This window comes from Macaca nemestrina, chromosome 4 (genome assembly GCF_043159975.1).
Source record: "Macaca nemestrina isolate mMacNem1 chromosome 4, mMacNem.hap1, whole genome shotgun sequence".
NCBI classification, from domain to species: Eukaryota; Metazoa; Chordata; class Mammalia; order Primates; family Cercopithecidae; genus Macaca; species Macaca nemestrina.
In genome coordinates, this window is record NC_092128.1 from 42,580,121 (window position 1) to 42,601,818 (window position 21,698).

Below are 21,698 nucleotides of genomic sequence, written 5' to 3' on the forward strand. Positions count from 1 at the left end.
GTTTTCTTTTTCTGTCTTTCTTTTCTTTTTTTTTAATTTTTTTTTTTTTTTTTTTTTTTTTTTTGAGACGGAGTTTCATTCTGTTGCGCAGGCTGGAGTGCAGTGGCACGATCTCAGTTCACTACAACCTCCGCCTCCTGGTTTAAGCAATTCTCCTGCCTCAACCTCCCGAGTAGCTAGGATTACAAGCGTGGGCCACCATGCTCAGCTAATTTTTGTATTTTTAGTAGAGAAGGGGTATCCCCATGTTGCCCAGGCTAGTCTTGAACTCCTGACCTCAAGTGATCTGCTCACTTTAGCTTTCCAAAGTGCTGGGATTACAGGTGTGAGCCACCGTGCCTGGCCTTAATATAATGTTTTCCAGGTTCTTCATGCTCCTTTTTATCACCAAAATAATATTTCATTATACGGATATGCCACCTTTTATTTATATATTCATCACTTGATGGACTTTTGGGTTTTCCACTTTTTGGCCATTGTGAGTAATGCTGCTATGAATATTGGTAACTTTTTGTGTGAACATATATTTTCACATCTCTTGGGTACCCAGAAGTGGAATTGCTGGGTCTTATGGCAACTCTATTTGACCCTTTAAGGCAGTGTCAAGCCATTTTCTATAGTGGCTGCTCCATTCTACATCTCCACCAGCAGTGTATGAAGGCTCCAATTTCTTGACATCCTCGCTTACACTTGTTATTTTTTATTTTCTTGATTCTAGCCATTCTACTGGGTGTGAAGTGGTACTTCATTGTGGTTTTGGTTTATAGTTCTCTGCCAAATGTTTTCTTAAATTAAGTAAGAGGGTTCACAGCCTTCCTCCCATTCCTCCTGCCTGAGAAAATACTTGGGTATCCCCTGCTTGATACACCAGTCAGTGTTCTGAAGAACAGTCCCTCATGGTCAGACTGGTCTTCTGTGAAGCAGGGTCCTGGAGGGGCTGGAGGCAGGGGAAGGATGGAAGGAACAAAAGTGGCTTCTCCTTAGGAAAAGCAGTCAGAGCAGGAGACGAGGCACTCCCTAGGCACCTGTGCTTGGCAGAGGCAGTGAAAGGTTGGTGGCATATCCTATGGGTGGGTGCAGAGCAGAGGTGTTGGAGGTGGTGCATGGTGGGGCTGGAACAGCGTGTGTGAGAGTGGACCTCTTGAAGGAAAGGGAGAGACCCCTGGAAGTTGAGGGTAGAACAAGACATAGGGTTTAATCAGAGTTGCTTTGGACTAAGAACATTTCATATCTTTTAATATTCTTGGAGAGATCTGAGTAACCACTGGAATGCTTGTTGGCATTGTACTACTTTCACTGAGGCACCGACATCCAACTCTACTGGTATGGCTTCCACATGTGACACTCTCTGTGGCCTTCAATGCATCTGAACTGGATGGAAAGCATGTTAGAAAACATGCAACACAGCCTTTCTTCACATAGTTATCCTGGGATCAAATAATAGTAGGGCCAGGTGTGGTGGCTCACACTGGTAATCCCAGCACTTTGGGAGGCTGAGGCAGCAGGATCGCTTGAGCCCAGGAGTTCAAGACCAGCCTGAGCAACATAGGGAAACCCCATCCCTATAACAAATCAAAAAACTCCCCCCCAAAACACAGTAAATCTGATTGGAAATGATTCAGTCTTACAGAAATATAGATTAAAATGTGGCCAAGAAGCCTACACACAATCTTTTGAAGATTGAAGTTTCCTTTTACACAAACAAAAAATATGCATTTCTATTTTAAGGCCAATAAAACTGAACGGGAGCTTTGATATCATCTAGATTGATTCTAATTTAGAACTTAAGAACAATATAGGATTTCTGTTGAGGAATAAGGGAAGCTTCATTCTTAATGAAAGATGTTGCAAATTATTGGATTTTCTTTTTTTTTTTTTTTAAGTGACAGGGTCTTGCTCTGTCATTCAGGCTGGAATGTAGTGATATGATCAGAGCTTACTGTAATCTCGAATTCCTGGGCTCAGGCAATCCTCCTGCCTCAGCTTCTCAAATGGCTAGGACTACAGGCATGCACCACCATACACGCCTAAGTTTTTTATGTGTTGTAGAGATGGGGTCTCACTATGTTGCCCAGGCTGGTCTGGAACTCCTGGCCTCAAGCAATCCTCCGGCCTCTGGCTCCCGAAGTGTTGGGATTACAGGCATGAGCCACCATGACTGGCCAATTATTGGAAATTGAAACTCAACGAAAAAATGGAGTGAAGATGACACTAATCATAAATGGATCAAGTTGTAGCAGGATGTGACCTATGAATTCAGAGAGTACATCTATTTACCCTGGAGTTCCCAATACAGAATACAGACTCTGGTCCTCAAGGCATATCTGTTGCCTTAATATACAAAAAGACTGAAATAAGAAGCTTATTTAAGCCTTAATGAAGCCATGAGGTTTTTAAATATTTCAGAATCTACATTAACCTAAAAGAGTTTAATCTGCATTTTCAAGGTATTTCTGATGCCTCTTTCTGCTTTCCTGTTTCAGGTTTCCTATTTTCTTCAGTATGTGATAGAAACTGGTGTTTATTTAAAAAGAACTCAGAATATGAAGAGTAGAGTTATCTGTTTCAATTATGGTAAATATCTAGTTTTCTGAAAAAGAAAAAAATAGAAAATAAGAAGTAGAAATTGCTGATTGGTACTGATAGCTCAGAAAGTGGTAAGACAAAGTGCCAGGTAGCAAACAGTGAATTAAATGAAGTTTACTCTGTTCTTTCCTTTGTTCTTTTTGGTAAATGGGTACAAGTCCTTCTATACCAACTTGACATTTTAAAGGCCAGATACATCCAAAAGGCAAAACAATTTTCTCTCTGTTACAATACTGATGTGTGTGCTTCAACTTTCTGAGATGAGTCAAAATGAGTCAATACCAGATTGAAGCATTTGTAAAAAAATATTTTGAATATCTAAAAACCGAGTAAGTTAGGAAATTTGTTTAAATTTTAAAATAACCAATTCTTTCAAAACAGTATTTCAAATATGTTGATTGTAGAATTTGCCAATTTATACACAAGGTATACCTGTTTCTGAAATTAAAAGGTAATAAAAGTTCAGGAAACTACTGATACATCATATATATTTCATGTCTTAAAATGTCTCTCTGCTCTTTCCAAAAGCACCAGTGCAAGAAATCTCAGTTACTCCTTGCTACCAAAAGCCAAAACAGAAGCTTAGCCTTGTCCTCTGATTTCAAATATTTACGATATTTTAAATTTCTATGCATGTAACAATGTACAAGGTATGTCTTTCAAGACATGTGTCAATTCATTTTGGGAGACTAAACATAAACTGGACTTGATTTTTAGTTATGGACATAACTGAAATTATTATTTCTAAAAAGTTCTTTCTTACACAAAAGAAGTTTCAGAACTCTTGAGTGTATTTTCCTCTAAAGAAATATACCAAATCTTCTGGGCACAGTGACTCATAGCTTTAATCCCAGCACTTTGAGAGGCCAAGGTGGGCAGATCACTTGAGGCCAGGATTTCTAGACCACCCTGGCCAACATGGTGAAAAATCCATCTCTACTGAAAGTACAAAAATTAGCTGGGCATGGTGGTGCATGCCTGTAATCCTAGCTACTCAGGAGGCCAAGGCACAAGAATTGCTTGAATCCTGGAGGTGGAGGTTGCAGTGAGCCAAGATTGCACCACTGTACTCCAGCCTGGGCAACAGAGCGAGACTCTGTGAAAAATAATAATAATAATAATAATCATAATCATAATAATAAAGCCAAAGCTAACATTCTTTAGGGTTAAAACTAAGTTAATGATGTACACATAAAAAAAAGGCAGAGGCAGATAATATTTTTATCTGATCATTTTATAAAAGAGATGGGTAAGTTAGAAATCCCTAAAGAGAATCATTGTTCAAGTTGAAGCTTCCTTCAGTTGTGTCTCTGCCAGATGTTCACAACATTGACAAATTTGGGATCTGCGTCTACATACTCTAAAATGGCAGTAATTCCAAACGTGATGCATACTACAGGCTTCTCAAAGAAAGCACTGACATGCCATGATGGGGGCACGGGAACTGAAGGAATCTGAAGACAGGAGGTCAATAGATAAATGAATTCTTCTTATTGGAAGTGAGTAATTATTTTTAGGTTCACTGATTACTAACACAGTCCTTTAAATAGTGGTCATAAGTAATGATCTTGAACATGGGACATCTTTTTAGGTGATCTCTATCTCTTTGGATTTCTTACTTAAGATCCAACTGGTCCAGTTAAGAGGCAGAAGAGAACAGGAGTGATGAGTGGGCAGTAACAGCATTTAGTAACTGGGAGAGGGGAAAGGGGCATGTGGGAAGAGCTAGGGTGGAACCACGGAGCTCAGTAGCAGCAGTGAGAGTGCCCAGGCGGTGGCCACTGGGAGCAAGCACAGTGTAGTGCATACAGTAGTTGCCCAGTGAATATTTGTGGAGCTGAACTTGAAACAAGTCTTGAAAGGGCCCCCCACCTCCCCCTTGCATCCCTGATCCACTCACTCTCCCTGGCCTGACAGTCATGCACAAATATTTTAATAGCAATGCTTTGCATTTAGAGATTAAAGGCCTTATACAAGTGATGTTAAAAAAAAATCAAGGAAGCATTGTTTTGGACGTAGATTAGACGAGGCGCTCAGAAGGGAGTCGTGGACAATCCCTGTGATTAGTCCTGTGATCTTCATGAGAATCCCTCTTCTCTCTCCCACGTAGCTGCGTACACTGTGTTAATGTTCCCAAGTCTGGCTCTGTTCTACATCTCCTTCCCCAGTTTGTAAGAAGGCACGTTCTCATTGTTCACTTACACTATCTCAAACATTGCTTACCCTACTATTTTACTTCAAAGCATCCCAAGAGAGTGATCATGCAAATAAAAATTGTTTTTAAATCTTCATCTACATTGACATGGCTCTACAGATATTGAGACTTAAATATATGGATGCATCAGTATTTTCAGATATAGCTGCACCTGTACAAGATAAGTTACATATCATTAAACGTTAGGAACATGTCAAAAATGTCTTCTTTGCCATACACAAAATATTGTTAGCTAAACAATATAATTCTTTCTAATCAAATAACCACTGTGAAATACCTGATTCACTTTGCACCCAACAGCTGGGGCTGTAGCTTGTGTTCCCAGCCAGAGCTGAACATAAGCACAATAGGAAAGACAGAAACAGCTGCAAACTCTTGGGAGAAAAAAATCTGCAAAGCAACTTTGCCATTAGGCTTCAGGGTAGGAAGGAAGTAAAATCATTTTTCTGTTCCTTTTTGTGCAGGGCAGCTGTCTTTGGGGAAAAAAAAATGTCCATTCTATTTTGTAACAGAAACTTCATCGTATTTACTAAAACACGAGCTGTGGAAACTTAGACCTAGCCATAGATTTAGCACTGTGGTGCAGTCAAAACATTGACAGAACTTTGTAGGAAGTCACTGCTCTGACAGATTAAAGTGGGAGGTCGCCATATCCGTGCTCCACTCCTGACTCCTCCCCCACTATTATTTACTGTAAATATCTGGACTTCAGTGATGTTGATTGTTTGATCCTTCAAATGCTTTAGGTTTCTTTATAAAATATAATGGAATGAAATTCTGTTAGGCAAGCGTCAGAGAAACAGATCCTCTGTGGTTTCGAATAGCCCTTTGTTCATATGTACTATTATTATCAGGTAAATATGTTTATCTTTCCTACTAAAATTTAATTTCTTAAAGGTAGGTTCTGTGTCACTGTTTCCTTTGCTTCATTCATTTGTCTAGTAAAGCAAAGTTAGGTAGTTCTTGATACTTATTTGATAAATTAAAAGCCACTTTAAAAAAATCAGTGATACCAGTACTTTTTATAAAATAAGCATTTATTTTTACCTTTCGTTTTGGGTGCATAGCTAATGGGCAAAATATAGTTTATTTTATACAAAGGCTGGCAGACAAGAATAAAACATTTGCTACAGCGTTTCTATAACGAGACTGACGCGTGACACATCCTTTGGGCGATGGACTCTGTCACGCAGCAGAATTCACTCAGTTAATAAAGCAACATATTTAAATAAGGAATTTTATCACAACTTTAGAATGTGGAAATAGGCCAGGGAACTTTTGATGTTAAAAAAACATCAGAGCTAAAGTAATCATAAAAAGCTTATTCATACAAAACCGGATTGGCGAGGTAATGGACGATTTAAAAAAAAAAAAAAAAGCAGGAATAAAGATAAAAGGGGGCAAATCAACATAACGAACACATTAGGAAATCAATAGATGCCAGCTTCTCCAGTCTGTCTTTGCAGTTTTGCAATTTTATAGAATGCCATTGATGTAAATTAAAAACATGTATAAACAGAACAATACTACACATTTTACACATAATAGATGTGACCATATTTCAAATACATGAGAGCCCATGTCTCTGTGGGAGGGGCGGGGCATCCCTCCTTCAGGTTTGAGAAGTTAAGGATAGAATTAAATGGTCAAGATAGATGAGTTGGGTAAATAAGCACAGTGGAATGGACAGAAGAAAGAGGGGGAGAAAAGGTGTAGTTCACTGTGAAGCAACAGAAGGGAGATTACTATTTGAATAATTAGATAACAGGACCTGTCTGATTAGTTTTGGGCTAGGAAGGTTCTATTTACGTGGTTTTTGACCTTGAAAAAATTCCACCATGCCATTAGTACAAGAAAAACATAGCTTACACGTGTTAAAATATGACAATGATCAATATCCAGGCTGCTATAAAGAGAGTGGTAATTAAAAAAATGTTTTGTAGAAGAATACACACATAGGATGTATAGATAGGCAAGTTATAGGAAAAGCTTATCATTCTCTGTTGATTTACTGGAGGTTATTGTCTGATGGGGGTATTAATTACATCAGACAATTATGAAATGAGCATCTCCCTTTAAAAGATATTTCTAGTATTCATAGAAGTTCAAGATTTCCATAGATGCTATTGTCATTCTTCCCTCATCAAGAATCTACTAACAACTCATGTTGAAAGCACCAATAACTGCAAAACAGTAAAAACTAATCCAACAAGAGAGTATTTTAGTTTCTGCAAAGTGCTATGGTTCTTGTATCTAGGAAACACAGTAAGTTGAAATGGAAACTTTTGTTGTATGGAAACACTGTTGCTATCCATTAAAACCATTTCTTAATAAAATCTGGATTTTTTTTTGTAGTTGAACTTATTTGCGTCCAACCCTATCATTTTACAGAATCAGGAGATCTTGAGTTACAATGGAATTTTGATGATAATGTTGTCCCTTCCTAACTCCTGCCAATATTTCTCAATGATGTGAATGTTTCTTCTCATGGAGATGCGTGGTTCACACAATAGCTCTCCTTTGATCTGTAGCTTCCCTTGAAATAAAAAAAAAATTGCCCAGAAGTGCTTTAATTGTTTCATTTTATTTTCCAATCATGTGACAGAAATTATGAATGGGGAAAAAAAAAAAAAAAAACAACACCCCACAGCATTCCGGATGAGAAAATTAAAGCAACCAGATTCAAACTGAAAGCTTCAAGAACTTAACAAAAAGAGACAACACATTTAACAGAAAGTGGACCAGGCTTCACTGTTTGGCTTTCAGTCTGTGTTCCAGTTTCTACTATGATTTGGACTTTACGGTATTTGCAAATACCTTACTACAAAAACAAAAGCAAATTAATTGCATAATACCAGATAGAACAGGCACAGCTACTCTCAGAAAGCACTTACCTGCATGAAGCGACCCTCTGATGTCCCAAGATTAGCGATGGTGAGGTCTCCTTTCACGAAGGTGGATATAGATGTTAAGAGGACTTCGCTGAATTGACCCATGAATAAGTCAACGCGCTGCAAAGCTGTGGTAAACTCTGCTCGATATTCATCACGGCGCGCTTCACAGCCTGATGAATTTCTCAGAAGTGTCTGGAATAAAATATGGTCATAGAGTTAATGTGAGTCCAGACGTGAACAAGCTGGAAAGAAACCTTTCAGTGTGTCTTTTCAGAGCTTGGAGGAGAATGGCAAGGATAATCATGCAAATAGACCAACAGCCACAGATAGGCATAAATATTTCTAGTGACCCAATGGCTCCAATTTCACAAGACATTATAGACTCTAAAACCTTACTATCACAATTCACACCATGGTTCAAGATGTGCATGCCTAAAGATGGAACTTAGCTACTGCTATTATAAGAGAAACAAAACTTTTAAATGTCTGAGCCCTTGACGCAAAGGTAATGCTTCTAGCAGGCAAGTCTGATGAGATGAATTTCAACTGGAATATAAAGCAGAGATTACTAAAAAAATAGTACTTACCTTACAGAGCTTGTGTAACTATTAAACAAGCTAGTTTACATAAATCTCTCACAACAGTTCCCAGCATGAGTGTTATATTTCTTTTATAATTTGTCTAGCAGATTTTCTGGAAGACCTCCCATGCAATAAAAACGAAACAAACAAAGAGCCCAGCACTTGTAGATAACATCACTTCAGTATCTCCATTCACATGTCTTGGAGACCTCAGATTCAACAACACGCCCATCGCCCATTATAGAAACCACAATCTTCCCCTTGCCTGATCTTAGGATACTACACACCTCAGTGAATGGCTCTACCATTCCTCCAGGTGCACAAGTCAGAAATCTAAGTGTCATCCCCAATTCCTCCCTCTCCCTCTGTCCCCATATATAGTCCATCACCAATTCCCAACAATTTCATTTTTAAATGCCTGCTAGACCCATCCAGTCACCTCCATTGTGCCCCTCCTCCCAATTTTCATCCTAGCCACTCTACTCCTTCCTGGACTACTACAGTGGCTTCCTAACTAGACAAACCACATCCACTGTTACCCTTGCCAGGATGATCTGTTCTTCACACTGCAGCAGGATTTTCTTTATCAAACACAAATCTGACCATCTCCCTCTCTATTTAAAACATTCATGCTTCCCCATTGCTCTTAGGACAAAGAACAACATTTTTAACATGGCCTGTATGGCTCCCTTCCCATCATCCGGCCCCTGCCCAACTTCTCCAGATCTGTGTTCTTAGTGCTCCAGTGAGCAGGCCTTCTTTCAGCTCTCCAAATATGTCACGTGTTCTTCCATTAAGGACCTCTGCAGATGCTATTTCCCTGCTTGAAATGCTCCTTCCACTTCCATTCACCTTATTAACTCCTACATCTCCTTCAGATCTTAGCTTATCACCATTTCTTCAGGAGGCCTGCCCTGACCCCACTATCTAGGTCAAATGCTTCTAGTATAGCGTTTCATAATACCGTCTACCTGGGCACCATAGCATAGCTGTAACATAGTTACAAGCTGCAACTTAACATTTGCTTGTGTGATTTACAAGATATGTGAAACCTCTCCCAAGCAGCTCTCTGCGAGCAGGGACCCTACTCGTTCACCATGGTATTGCTAGTAGTTGATTAAATATCATGCATAGTAGATGTTTAGTAAATACTAACTGAATGAATGAACAAGTTAATTAATTATAAGTAGATGGGGGATGAGTATAGAGATATAAAACTATATTATTAAAGCTTTTTTTTTTTTTTTTTTTCAGAAATTGGGGAAGTTAAAAGAGTTTATAAGGGACGAATGGGAGTATTTGGCTCTTGACTGTCCTGAGGAGATAGCTGGGAATTGGCAAATCTGGGGTAGATGATGGGAACAGGAGAAGGTATTAAGGAAAATGATGTATACCTTGGAAGAAAAGGAGAGTAAATTTCATTACATCTTTGTATGTAACTATACGTCCAGGAAAATCATTAGGAAGTAAGAAATTCTCTATTATTGTTCTATATGATAATAATCACAAAATGATCAAAGTATATTTCAAATCATTTTACTGTTTAAGAACAAACAAACAAAAGTTTCTGTATAGTGACCTTATTCCTTAAGGTCAAATGTCTGCCACATGCAATGCAGAGTTTTTACATCTACTGACTTTTTATGATTAAAAACCACCTAAAATGCTCTATTTTATATATCAACAACTGTTTCTTCACTTTCAGTGGCAATAAATTAGCAAATAGAATCTTAGAGATGCTAAACCCACTGACTCTTGTAATTAATAAAAATGTTTTAGGTCTAGACATTTGCTTTGATATATTAGTAAGTGCTATTTCCCTGTTTAATTGGAAGCATTTCTTCACTAAAGTACTATGGATTACTCTGAGGAGTAGCAGATAACTGAGATGTACCAGCAATTTGATAGCAACCGATTAATTGATAATTAAGTTTCTATTGGTGATCAGTCATCCATTTTGCAGAGATGGCCGGAGCTCAGGGAATCTCCTTAAAGGAGCAAAGACCAATTTTAAATCTAAGCCATTTGAACTCTTCCATTATAGAGGTGGTAGCTCTTCAAGGTCAGATTTTTGTGGTTGTCTTGTTTCTTCTTTTGTTAGTGTTTCTTCATCTCTAAGTCTAGGTGACATCCTGGGAACTTCAAAGCCTCAAACTTGATCTGGTGTGTGGCACTGCCAGAGATATAATGGATCCACTGGGATATAAAAACAATTTGGTGGGTGTGAATGAGAGTCTTTGACCATAAACTAGCCACCTTCTATCAACAAGAGCACAGGAATTGTCTTATCATCTTTTAGTCCGAAGGCCCTGTATTATGCCTAGCACACAGTAGGCATTTAATGACAGCTGCTGAAAAATTAGTGCATCTGCAAAGTCACCAGAGACAAAGCCCATTTGCCTATTCAGTTTGCTTTGTGGTTGGTCTTGCTGAATGGGGCCAGCAGAAGAATGAAGAGGAGATGACCACTAAGGGTCTCCTCAGAGAATCTGCAAGCTTGCAGGAACTCACTGATCTTTTGTAAATGGAGGGAGAGCAATACAACCAGAACTTTAGCCTCTGTGCACCTGTTTGCACACATGTAAGACACAAATGTAGAACTCTGTATTAGGGTTAATGTAATATTTATATTGCACACTTCAAGTCTTCTCCTTCAGGACAGGAATTAGTGGGCTCTCTAAATAGTATCTCCTCAACAACTAATAGGATTAAATTATGTCTCTATTGCCCTACCCACCAAATAAAATTTGTAAATATAGAGACGTTGCACAATGTTGGAATAGGATCTGCAGAACTTCTTGATCTTGTCTTATTTAGTGCTAAAAAATAAACACAATAGGTTCAAGAGGCATTCAAATTTCATAAGCCAGGGGACTCCAACCTTTTTCTTTTTCATTTTCTCTATAGCTGAGATCTGCAGAAGAGGTGTTGAGGCACTAGCTTCTAGGAAAAAGTAACACTCCAGCATTCCCTGCAGGAGAGGTGCTCCTTGTCTCTTCCTGTGGAGAATCCTGATAAACTCAATGATTGGTATCAAGGCATCAGGGACTGGCTTACAGAGCTGCACCCTGCCTTTGAGCTCTAACAGTAGGACTTCAACTAACAGGGAAGGCTTGGATTAAGCTTTCCGTATCTCAGATATAAAGCCTTGTGCAAATATGAGTAAATCTCAGTCTGATTCACTATGTCCCTTAAAGATAATCAGCAAATATGTTTGCTGCTCATTTGTGTGGAAAAGATGGGGTTGCTTCATCTCAGCACTGTACACACAGTGCCTGGATGTGGCATTTAGGGTGGGACTGGGGCCTAGCTGGAAGAACAACTACACATTTGCTGCCGGGGTCTCCTTGCTACCTGTGCTTCCCTCAAAGCCAGGTGTTCTCATGTCTTAGGGTAAAACTGAGCATCGCTGGCAGAAAGCAGTTCTTTGGGACAATAGCTGCTTTGGGGAACTGCAGAAGAGTCTAAAAAGCAGGTTTCACACCAGCACGAGGAGGGAACCAGCCTGACTCTCTCCCATGGTAACAAAGGGAGGAAAAAGGAAGGAAGGAAGGAAGGGAGGGAGGAAATCAAACTTTTTCCTGCACCCAGAATGTGCCAGGCACTGAGGTGGGCATTTTCATGTACAATAAGACCCACAGCAGCCCTGTGAGGCTTTATCACACTTAGTTTCAAGGAGGAGGAGACTCAGAAAGCCGAAGGCTCAGTCACAGTGCCCAGTTCCCATTGGAGCAGGCATCAGAAAACAGCTCTCTCTGATGTTCAAACTCCTGAATTTCTTTTGCTTCTGCCTACTATTCTGGGGAATGTTCTGAGGATTGCACAATTACAAAAATGGAAAGGGCTTTCGAGATCATCTCATTTAAGTCCCTGATTTTCAGGCTGAGATTAATCTTTATTTTCTGGATAACACCAGAGATAACCACTAGCATTCTGTACTAATCAGCTTGGCTCTCAAACCTAGCTCTCCTTGTTACCTATTTTGGTTATGAACATACCGTGCTTGCATTTAGGTAACTCTGAAATTTCAGTCATCACCACCTCCTCTTTCTCTGGCATTTTCTATATCTAACCAGTCACTAAGTCCTGCTCAGCTCCGTCCACAGTGCTGCTTCTGGGCAGCCCTTCCAGCCACACCTGCACTCCTGGCCCAGCCTAGGTGCTTCCTCACTGGCCTTCTGGTCTCCTATCTCTTCTGCCTTGAAGCAGTCTCAGGCTGTCATTCCCTTCTTCAAAGCTTCAGTTGCTTCCCAAAAGCCTGCAGGAAAAGTCCAAGCTCCTTAGTATAGCTTTCAAATCTGCCTTGATGTATCTTTTTAGCCTTTTCTCCATTAAGGTGTAAGGCAAGGCGACCATCTAGGACTTCCAATGAATGTCAGAGTGGCTATCCCGAGTCAAGACCCTCCCATTTACTGGGTCCTTGCACTGCTTTGGCAGCGGTGCTCCACTTTCCACAGTCACCGACACCCATTCCTTGCTCAGGTGAACCTGAGGTGAACCAGCTCTTTCCTAAAATCTCTCTTTATGAGTTCATTTGAATGAGAGAGGTAGATGTGCTTTATTGGCTGGGAAAGGGAAATAGTGACAAAGAATAAGGTGGACACTATAAAGCTGCAGGAAGATACTATAAAGCTTGAGATCTCTGAGACAAGAAGGAAACCCCATGCATCCAATAAAGAATATTCTCTGGGCACACACATGTGTAGCGCAACTACAGGCAAAGGAAAGACAAACACACGACTTACAATTGTTATTTACCCACTTTTCCAGGAGGGGGAGGAATATTGCTAGGATGGCATATTCAGGGGACTTCACAGGTAATATTTCCTTTTTGAGCCTGGTGGTAGAGATATGAGTATTTGTATTATATTATATTATATTCACACACAACACATATGTATATGCATGTGTATGTACATATAGTGTGTGTGTGCATATATATAGTTATGTGTTGCATAATGACATTTCAATCAATGATAGACTGAATATATTATGGTGGTCCCGTAAGACTCTATTTTTTGGTTTAAGTTTTTTTTGAGAGACAGGGTCTCCCTCCGTCGCCTACGCTGGAGCGCAGTGATGTGATCATAGTTCACTGTGACCTCAAACTCCAGGGCTCAAGTAATTCTCCCACCTTAGCCTCCCAAAGTGCTGGGATTACAGGCATGAGCTACCACACCCTGCTAATAATATCATATTTGTAATGTGCCTTTTCTAGTCTATAAATATGTATACTAGTACATCTATAGATATATTTATACATTTATATCTATAAATATATACTAGTATATTTAAAGATATATTTGTATATTTATAAAGACATACGTATATCTTTAGATATATTTAGATACACAAATACTTAGCATTGTGTTACAATTGCCTATAGTATTCAGCAGAGTAACATGCTGCACAGGTTTGTGACCTAGGAGCAAAAGGCCACACCATACAGTCTAGGTGTGTAGTAGGCTATATCACCTAGGGTTGTATAAGCACACTCTATGATGTTCGTTGTATAAGCACACTCTATGATGTTCGCACAATGACAAAATTGCCTATTCACGCATTTCTCAGAATGTAAGCAATGCATGACTGTACATATATATAAAAATTATATCATAAGAAAAATCAATTTTAAAACAATGAATAAATGGAAAATGAGGATGTGGAGAGACCCTATTAAGAATTTTCCCCACCCCAACTTCTTGATGTCCTAAGCAGTTTTGAAACATTCTCATGGCTTTGCTGAGCTCACAATTATAATGTTACATAACATTTGCAGAGTAGATTATGGTTTTCAAAGTACATTATCTCATTTGCTCCTCTGAACAAGTCTGTGACTTGGGTTTGTTATGATCATCATAATTTCACAGATGAAGAAACTAAGATTCAGAGAGTTGAGCAATAAATATCAGAGTTTGAATCCTAGTTGTTGATTTTGAATCCTATATTCCTTACACTACATCATACTTCCTATGTATAGGCTCCTATGGTATTTCTGAGTTGGGATGCCAAAGAGCCTGGTCTAAAAGAAGAATGAGCATGTCCATGGGCCAGGGCTGGTTCTAACCCACAGAGGCATTGATGAGTAGCATGACCTTAGCATTTGTCCCTAGTGTTTACAGTGTGTTAGACACAGTTCTAAGCATTTTACAAATATTAATTCATGGAATCTAAGACCAAGAAGCCTAGAAGGAAACGGAGGCACTGAGTGTTCACATTCCCTTCAATGCAGGGCTAGGACTAAGCCTAGGCTATCTGGCTCCAGGGTCTTCACCTCCAATCTAGCACATTTTCTGCCTGTAAAGGGAGGGGTTGAGCTCTTCCAGCTCTATGGGGTGGCTTCCAAAAGCTTCGCTTGCTGATTTTTTTTTTTGACTCCAAGGAGTGAAAAAAACCTGTTATCAGTCTGCTGTCAGAACACATCATTGCTTGGGATGTTTAGGTGACCAAATGAGTAAACAATCACGGTCCTCCAATCACTACAGGTTGCCCAAAAATTTAGATACATTCTGGATTTTATAGGAAAGTTTTAAAAAGCATTGAGCATTTTAAGGCTTATTCACTTCTAAAATAATTATACGTCTCTGAGAAACAACAGTAAACAACGTGTTTTATTTTTATTTATTTTTTAAAAAATTTTTATTTATTTACTTATTTTGAGATGGAGTCTTGCTCTGTTGCCCAGGCTGGAGTGCAGTGGCGCAATCTCAGCTCACTGCAACCTCTGCCTCTCGGGTTCAAGCAATTCTCTGCCTCAGCCTCCTGAGTAGCTGAGATTACAGGTGCCCACCACCACACCCAGATAACTTTTTTGTATTTTTAGTAGAGACAGGGTTTCACCATCTTGGCCAGGTTGGTCTTGAACTCCCGACCTTGTGATCCACCTGTCCCGGCCTCCCAAAGTGCTGCGATTATAGGCGTGAGCCACCACGCCTGGCCTCCTGTTTTATGTTTTTTAAAACTTGTTGCAAACTTGCTTCCTTAACCCAAAGTCTTATATACTGTCATATAGTTAAAGAATAGGAATTCCTCTACAATTTGTAAGCCTTGATGTGACATGTCAATTAATCTAGTCTTTCTTTACCTTTCTATGAATATTTGCCGGATTTTTTTTTTTACCTGACTCAGTCATACAGCTTTTTTTATAAGAAGAAAATTGAAGTGCTATATATCTCAATATATTTGATTCAAAATGTTTCCCCTAATTAACATTATGATGTATGCAGTGAATATGCAATTATATTTAATTCAGTGTGATTAAGAATGTGATATATTTAAAATAGTGATTCATTTAATTGATCTATAGGACAGATTTAGCTCATCTATAGATAATTTAAATCAGTCTTGCAGACAAAATTTCAAAAAACGTACTATCTTATAAAATCTTTGCCAGTTCCTTTATATCACCTTTCTCTCCTCTTTGACCATGACTAAATTAACAGAAGCATTTGAATATATACTTTATTCATAATCATTCTTTGTACAAATTCTAGCTAGATATAGTAATGGTTTTCTGGGAAATATATATTTCGAAATAGAAAGTCCCTCTTTGTCTAGAGCTTTTCATACGGTTGACTGAAAACTTAATTGCTTTAATTTCAGGAATTCTTATTTCCCTAAATTTCACTCATGTGTTTTTTTTATGAAGTAGAACTGGGAGAGAGGACAGCGTGGAACTGACTACACGCAGGGAGGCACAGAGCTTTCAATTTCAGGGTCTGGCTCTGTTTCTTATAGACATATTTTAACTCTTTACAGTCTGTACTCAGATGTCCGTTGACACTGAATCCAGAATTCTCTGTAAAATACAGAACAGTCAGCTCTCTGGCAGAGCAAGTCCTTCTCTTTGGGGTCCTTAATGCATGGCCAGACTGTTAGGGTGCCATGGTAAAATCCTAAGAATCTGAGCAAGTTGTTTTGTGCTATGAAGAGGACTCCGTCTGATGTGCTCAAGCACAGTTGAAAAGAAAGAGGCTTCCGCAATACTTCTGTTTCCACTAACTCCCCTTGAGTAAGTAATCCTGCCTTATGGCTTCAACAGCCATGGCCTGGAAGTCCTAGCAAGGGAGCAAAGCTGGGGGGCAGAGTTCAAGAGGCTTCAATTTCTTTCTGTCCTAGCCAGAGAGGGCATGCTCTGCGGTTGTGTGTGCAGCCAGACAGCCGTGAGCACAGCATAAGCAGGCATCTGTCCAGCCAGCCACAGGCTGAGCATTGGTGATTCACAAGGTGATGGAAGCTACTGTGGCTCTGCCCTCACAGCCTCGTGGTGATGACCTAACTCTACACACCCTGTGGCCTTCTCTTCCGAGGACCAGCCCTGTCTCCGCAACTGCCTTCAAGCTATGTTTGAATACGCCATCGATGATATTCAAAGTCATCACTTTTCTCTCCAAACTGATTTCCTCTTTCAGCTTCCTATTTCTCAATGCATCAATAGCTACCCTCTCTGTAAGTTTGAGATCTGAACCATCTTTGAGTCTTTCCTTTATTCTTTTCTTTCTTTCTTTCCTTCCTTCCCTCCTTCCTTCCTTCCTTCCTTCCTTCCTTCTTTCTTTCTCTTTCTTTCTTTCTTTCTCTTTCTTTCTTTCTTTTTCTCTTTCTTTCTTTCTTTCTTTTTCTTTCTCTTCTCCCCTCCCTCCCTCCCTCCCTCCCTCCCTCCCTCCCTCCCTTCCTTCCTTCCTTCCTTCCTTCCTTCCTTGCTTCCTTCCTTCCTTCTTTCCTTCTCTTTCTCTCTCTCTCCTTCTTTCTTTCTTGCTTGCTTGCTTGCTTGAAAGGCTGTGGTGCTGTCACGCAGGCTGCTGTGCAGTGTCACAATCTTGGCTCGCTGCAACCTCTTCCCTCCTGGGCTCAAGAGATCCTCCCTCCTCAGCCTCCAGAGTAGCTGGGGATACAGGCATGTACCACCACACCTGGCTAATTTTTGTATTTCTTTGTAGAGATGGGATTTTGCCATGTTGCCCAGGCTGGTCTTGAACTCATGGGCTCTAGCAATCCTTCAACCTCGACCTCCCAAAGTGTTGGGATTACAGGCATGAGCCAACATGCCTGGCTGATTCTTATACACTCTTCTATTGAATTAAAGGAAATCACCTACATGGCCTCCTACAGTCTGATTCCTTTGATTTTAGAATCTTCTTCCTTAAGCCCACTTCTACAACTTTTTGGCGTAATGCTCCCTAAATACCTTCTCAGCATGTCCTGTGACAACCATGCTAACCTAGCGGAGAACTTGGGTCAGGAGTGGCCCTGCCCTTCCTGGCTGTGCAGCTTTAGGATTCCTAGATCTCTAAACCTCAGTTCTTCACTTGTAAAGTGGGAAAACACATATCTATATAACAGATTTGTTTTGAGGCTTAAATGAAATGAATCCAGTGCCAGAAACATATTCAATGGTCACTTCATGTAGAAGGCCTACAGTAGACTGATTAATGTCTTCCCAAAATTCATGTCCACCTGGAAAGTCAGATTGTGACCTTATTTGGAAATAGGCTGTTTGATATGTAATTAGTTAAGGATCTTGAGATGAAATCATCCTGGATTTAGCGTGTGCCCTGAGTTCAATGACTGTTGTCCTTATAAGAAGAGGGGACACAGAGAGACATGGTGGACTGCCACGTAAAGACGGAGGCAGAGATTGGAGTAAAGCTGCCACAACCTAAGATGCCTGGGACACCAGAATTGCAAGAGGCAAGGAAGGAGTCCTCCCTAGAGCCTCCAGAGGGAGCATGGCCCTGGCTGATGCCTTGATTTCCGACATCTGGCCTCCGGAACCATGTGACGATAAATTTCTGTTGTTTTCAGCCACCCAGTTTGTGGTAATTTGTTATGGGAGCTCTGGAAAATGAATACAATAACATATCATGTGACAAGCTGTTCTAGGTGCTGAAGGATATGGCAGCAAATAAAAAAGACACAAATCCCTGCCTTGTGCAACTAAACAGTTATTATTATCACTATTGTTGGTCTAGTGAGTCCTCATAATGCCTATGAAGACAAAATCCAGTTGTTTAGATCAATGAGCCTCAATTTCGTCATCTGTAAAATGTAAACACTCATACCTACTGAAGAGAATTACTTAAGTTCATAAGTAAGGTCATCCATGACTCTCCAAAATTTGTGGATCTGCTATCTGCCCACTATTATTTTACATTATTCTCTAATGCAGGGGTTGGCACATGTTTTTTGAGAAAGGGCTAGATAGAAAATATGCTAGTCTTTGAGGGCCATAGGGTCCCTGTGGCCTATATGTGTCTGTGTGTGTGTGTGTGCACGCGTGCGCGTGCGTGTGTGTGTGTATGTGAGTGTTTAACTGTATAAAAAGGGAAAAAAGTGCAAACAAAATAAGTTTTCACTTGTTGAGTATATAAAAGCAGGCTATTGTTTGTCAATCCTGGCAAATGCTTCTACCTTGGGTCCAACCTCTACATAGGGAGGCAAAAGATTGACACATACAATAGCTAACTGATGCAAAGTATAAGAACTCAGCTGATAGTTACATTCTGAAAACATGGTACTGGCAGTAAATCCGCTAAGACTAGGAAAATAATAAGATCCGTGTGGGCTTAAACAGCTGGAGAAGGCTCATGGTAGAGGTCGAAGTTGAGCCAGTTCTTAATGGAAGCTGGATTAGTAAAGAGAAAAGAGAGAGAAATACTTGAAGCAGAATATATTTTATGTATATGTGTGTATGGGTTTATATACATATGTGTACAAATGCATTTAAATATAAATGAAATAAATAAATCCTTTTTTCTTGAAGTACCACCACAATTCAAAATAATCAATTCTACAATGATATGGACTTTGGAATTCTAAGTGTTAAAACGTTTGCTTCTTTATCATCATTTCCTAAGGTGAATCAGATCTGAAGCAGACTGTGTCCATGTGTTTTCGGTTAGCAGCCTTCATACTGCACTTCAATCATAGCCAGGAGTGACAGAGTGATTCATAAAGAAAATTGTTCCAAGCTAGGAAGGTTTTAATGCTTAGTGCAAAGAGGTTTTCTGCGTTCCTCTACTTAGTTGACAGAAACCAAATTTCAGTGCACTTACTCATAGAAGTATAAGAGATTTTCAAAAGACACAACACCAATTACCCTGCGCTAACAAATAAAACAGAAGTAGTTCTTCCTGGAGGTGATAAGAGCCATGGTCTGTTTATGTGCCTAACAGTGTCACACTCAATAGAAACAGGTTGGTAAATGTCTTCACGGAGGGCCAGGAGAGATGAATGATGGATGTAACAAGAATCCTTCAATTGTGCCGCAATATATCGTTCAAGCCCACGAATATTCTAGCCTGCCATTCATCCGACTGTCATGACCTCTTATCCCTCCTTTCCCTCTTGCCACCGTGGAGTGGGATTCTTTACTTATCTGCTCCCCTTGTTTCTGATAGGACCTGTTGATCAGAAACATCCATCTGTGGGCTCCCCTTCCCAGTGGACAAGGTCCCTGCCAGAGGCCCTTACTCAGTTCTCACTGCGTCCACACCAAGGCCAAGCTCAGGAAAGCTTCTGTCTGTACCAAACACGTACTTGGTGCCTTTGAAGGTTGCCACTGGGATTACCATACTGTGGCCACAGGAAGGATGGTGTTGATAAAGACCTTTATACCCTTAACTTCTTTTCCTTAACCCGTATACCATTTTCAACTTGAAATCATAGATTGGTGGCCGATAGTGAAAATCTGTGGATTTCAAATGAAAGCTTCAAGGGTTATCTCTACTGGTGTCACTGCTCAAGCCACTCCCACTAAAGCATTGCGTAAAGTCCCTCTTACAGATCACCCGCTCAAAGGGTGAGTGCTGTTGAAAGGCTTGAGAAAACCTTATGAGAGCAGAGAAAGTATTCTCTCTTTCTCCTCTTAATGACTTTAATTCTGAGTTCCAAATTTCGATTACAAAGCTCTGGAATTCCTATCTATTCACCCTCCCTATCTTGATCTTTCCTTTTCCTTTCATTTTTCTCCTTTGTTCTTTGATCAATCTTCATTGCAGACTGGTGAATGGAGCAGGGTGTGTGTCGGGGGGAGGGCAGGGGCATAGGTAATAGTTAGTGAAACTCCCCTGTTTTTCTTCAGTGCTAATTTAACTCTTGAAAACTCCTCAATTCTATAAATTAGTGTTTAGGGATTTAGGGGAGAGACCGAAAAACTGTTTTATCTAAATAATTATTTTTATGAATCAGCATTCTATTTATAGTAATATATTTTACATATAGGACTCTGTCATACTTCTTTGCTCATCTGATAAATGTATATATTGTTCAAGCTATTATTTTAGGTGCTGGGACTGGGGAGATAAATGCCATAGTTCATCCCCTCAGGGGGCTAATGATGGAACTGTTGGACACATTACCACGGAGTGTGGTAAGAGACACGGTAGAAATAAGCAAAGCGCTACTAGTGTGCTCAGGAAAGGCAACAAATCCTGAATATGGGGGGCAGGGGATGAGGTGAAGGCTAGGGAAAATGTCCTGGGGAAGGAAATGCTGGCGTGGAAGTTTTAAAGAATAGGGAAAAAGTGTTAACCTGACAAAATGAGTGTTAAAAGGAATCTGAAGCAGACCACGCTACACGTGTTAAGGCAGGGTTGTGAGGGAGGCTGATGGATTCTGGGAACTACAAGAATGACAGGTTGCGGGTAGGACAGGGTGGCAGTGCTGTGCTTGAACCATCTCATAACAGTTCACAGAGCCAAGTGTGCACATCTCTTCCTCATTGTTGTTCTGTGACTAATGCTGTTTCAGTGGTACCTTGAAACTGGCTCAGTGGGATATTTACACCATAGAAATTGGCAAATGCTACAAATTAGGGGCTTCTGCTGCCCCTACCCCCTGAGTTTAACATTTACTCATCACTGGGCGTGAAGGAGGACCAAGAAATAGTCAGGGCCAAGAACAGAAACTCCTTAAATATCATATTATTATCCCTCAGATTATCATCAGATATACAAATAGGTTTGCTCTTAACAAAGATTACTTACTCCAACAGCGCTTTGGATACAAATACATTGGGTGGATATGAGGAGGAGCCATTAAGGTCTAGTTTTATCTTATTGGCATCATTTTCAATACACTAAACAAACAAAAAAAAAACCTGTCTGGAAAGATAATATACAATTTTCTCTTTCTGCTTTGTAGAGAGAAGAAAAGAAGTAAAGATTTTTAAACTTTATATTTACTATGAATGAAACCAGGCTTTATTTTGAAGAAGGAATACAAGACTGAATTAGAGTATGCTAATGAAGAAGTCTCAGATAGGGTAAATGATTCCTTGGAAATATTAAATTTCTTGATTAAATAGATGATGTTAGTTGTCCCCAAAACAGCAGCTGGATAGAGTGCTTAAGAAACTCTTTTTTTTTTTTTTTTTTTTTTTTTTTGAGACGGAGTCTCGCTCTGTCACCCCAGGCTGGAGTGCAG

General features: G+C 39.9%; 1 protein-coding gene and 1 pseudogene across 1 annotated transcript in view; one reads left to right on the plus strand and one right to left on the minus strand.

Moving 5' to 3' along the window:
- Positions 1-21,698, minus strand: part of LOC105475620 (MET proto-oncogene, receptor tyrosine kinase) — a 116,867-nt gene that overhangs the window by 55,705 nt on the left and 39,464 nt on the right. The window contains exon 3 of the mRNA XM_071094581.1: positions 7,696-7,887. Coding sequence (XP_070950682.1) covers positions 7,696-7,887 — 192 coding nt within the window. The remainder of the gene's footprint in view (positions 1-7,695; positions 7,888-21,698) is intronic.
- Positions 8,350-8,400, plus strand: LOC112425607 (U7 small nuclear RNA; annotated as a pseudogene).